General features: G+C 37.7%; 1 protein-coding gene across 1 annotated transcript; it reads right to left on the minus strand.

Annotated features, from left to right (window-relative positions):
* Positions 1-961: 961 nt before the first annotated feature.
* LOC137631178 (uncharacterized) lies at positions 962-2,397 on the minus strand. The gene is made up of 2 exons (XM_068362902.1): positions 2,353-2,397; positions 962-1,648 (listed from the first exon to the last, which is right to left on the minus strand). Exons 1-2 carry the CDS (start codon positions 2,395-2,397, stop codon positions 962-964), a joined length of 732 nt encoding a protein of 243 aa, XP_068219003.1.
* Between the last annotated feature and the right edge of the window lie 319 nt (positions 2,398-2,716).

The raw sequence follows: 2,716 nt of genomic DNA on the forward strand, positions 1-2,716 counted from the left end.
CCTCGTGAATGTTTCTTCTGATTATTTGAAAAAAAAAAAAAGTTAAAACTTCATCTTTAATGTTAGCTTAAAAACCATCTTAAAACATCCTCTTGAATGTTTTTTATTTAATTTTCTAAAAGAGGGATTGAAATTTTTTGAAATGGGACTAGAAAAAAGTTACTCACGTAATACAGTAAAGCATTGAAGGTTTATGAAATTACTCTATTAATTAGCTTGACTTGTGTATCTAAATATGTAATGAATTAAGAGCTGCATAAATTTACAAATATAGTTGCAAGTTCCTCTAGAATTTTTTGTTTAATTTATATGAAGTAAAGATTCTAGAAAATGAATTAAAACTGTGAAAGACGTACAGTAGTTGAAATTTTAACCAGATCTGTTCAAGACAAATTAAGCACAATTTTAGCATATTCTTAAGACCAATTTTTAACAAGTATATGTTTTACCTAGGTTTTATTGAAAAAAATTATTGGTTTCTTCATATAATATATTTTTACTCAAGCTATTTTTTTTTTACTTTGGCATTATTGAAATATCTTTTTTCTTATATTAATCAAAAAGTAATTTTTAAGTTTTACTTTGGCCTTATTGAAAACTATCTTACTTCATTTTTTTCTTTTTCAATCTAAAGAAAAATTTTACTAAAGCTGGAACTCAAGTATTTATTTTTATTTGGAACTCAAGTATTTATTTTTTATTAAACCTATTTAAGAATAAAAGTTTTCTTTATATATTTCACTCGAAGGAAAGTTAAAAGAAAATACAGATTTAAAATTCTATTTGTATTGTATGTTACGAAATTTAATGCATATTAAATGTACAGATGAAGTTATTAAAAAGCGCGTTATCACATTTAGACAATAGAAATATGAATAACAATAAATCTTTTCGGTTTAAAATGTCGAATAGTGTCCACTCCCATGTAACGGGACTGGCTCTCTCAATAACACTCTCTGTTCTATGTCGATAAAGGCAGTTGGAAGTAACATCCACCGCGCCATGGTCCTACGACATCATCCAGCGCTGACGTTGTTGGTCTGGAATTCCGGAAAACGTCTGGAAATACAAACGGCGAGGAATGGAAAGGGGGCCGTGTAATCTTGAGACGACGAGCGGGAATAGGACGACGAGTGGGAGTGGGAGTTAGAGGTAAATGGAAAGGGGGCTGTGGAGTTGGATGATGAGCGAGGAGAGTTGGAGTAGGAGTAAGAGATGGATGAAAAGTGAGCCATGGCATCGGAGGATGAGGAGGAGGAGTTGAAGTAGGAGTAGTAGATGAGAGGAAAGAGGGACTCGAAGTCAAAGGATGAGTAGGAGCAGGAGATAAATGGAAAATGGACAATGGAGTTTGAAGAAGAGGAGGCGGGCGAGTAGGAGTAAGAGATAAATGGAAAGTGGGCAGTGGAATTGGAAGAAGAGGAGGGGGGATAGCAAAAGTAAGAGACGAATGGAAAGTGTGCCCTAGAGTCTGAGGAGGAGGAGGTGTAGGAGTAGATGAATGGAAAGTGGACCGTAGAATCAGAGTCGGACAAGGAGGAGTAGTTGTAGGAGTAGGAGATGAATGGAAAGTGGGCTGTGGAGTCTGAGGAGGAGTAGGGGTAGGAGGAGGAGTTGGAATGTTCTCAAGCACCTTGCAAACAATTTTCTGTAAATTACAAACGTCTAATTCTGGTTTCAGACAGTCGAATTCCCTTGGAACGAAATAACCATCGAGAATCCGTTCGAGATGACTTCCCTTCTGTACTTTAATTTCTTATCGTTGAACGCCATGTAATTCGTGAGGACTTGGGGGCAATGCCTTCTTTTAGGGTCTGCATTCACCATGTTGTTGGTGTGAAAGGAGCTATTCGGCAGGGAACTTTAACAAGAGGACGTAGTTTCCAAGAAGAGATTCAAGGCAGGGAACTTGTACAACAGGAAGTAGATTCCAAGAAGAGCAATGTATGAAGCTATTCAGCAGGGAACTTAAACAAGATGATGTTGATTCCTAAGTCGTAGATTCCAAGAAGAGCTTTCAAGCAGAGAAAATATCTTCAGTAGTGGATTTCTTCCGACGGACCTGTGTGATGATAAGTTACGTGTTACGCGCAGTCCTTTGGAGTAGAGATATCTTGCGACGGACCTTGTCAGGGTTAAATTGCGCGTTACAGGCAAGCCTGAGGACTCCTTACTACGGAGGTTGTCCGTGCTGGAATAATGTGTGGCAGTGTTAGACCTTGCCATTACGAATTGCCTCAATTTCGTATCTGAAAGCAGGAGTTTGTAACGAGACAACTAAGCACCGGCTATAGTTTGATGGTTCTCAAGTGTTTGTCTCGTCTATTTTGAACCAGTAGACACTTCTCTTACCGGTGTCGACCTCTGCGAAGGAACAACAGTACTCTCGTTTATCATAGTTATATTATAAGTTTTGGTGTTCCGTGAATTTAATTCCGTTTGTTAGTGTTCCATGATTATAGCTTTCGAGCTTCGAGCTTAGGAAATCAAGATGAAGTGGTTCTGTAAACCTGACAGAATTTTACATTCTTTAAATGTAGGGCCAGATCCCGTACTGTTTTCTTCCAAGTTCAAATGACGTTGGAGTGTAACCTTAACCATATAGTGTGAACCTGCCTATCGTAATGAATGTGACAAGTAATCCTGATATCAACACAACACTGGTTGTGAAGCCTGCTAACACCTACCCCCTGACCAAATCGAGTTTTGTACTTTT

This window comes from Palaemon carinicauda, chromosome 3 (assembly GCF_036898095.1).
Source record: "Palaemon carinicauda isolate YSFRI2023 chromosome 3, ASM3689809v2, whole genome shotgun sequence".
In the NCBI taxonomy this organism is placed as follows: Eukaryota; Metazoa; Arthropoda; class Malacostraca; order Decapoda; family Palaemonidae; genus Palaemon; species Palaemon carinicauda.

Coding starts and splice junctions, on each gene's coding strand:
- LOC137631178 (XM_068362902.1), bottom strand. CDS start 2,397: ATGATAAACGAGAGTACTGTTGTTCCTTCGCAGAGGTCGACACCG. Junction 1,649..2,352: donor CTTCGCAGAGGTCGACACCG/GTAAGAGAAGTG, acceptor TGTAATTTACAG/AAAATTGTTTGCAAGGTGCT.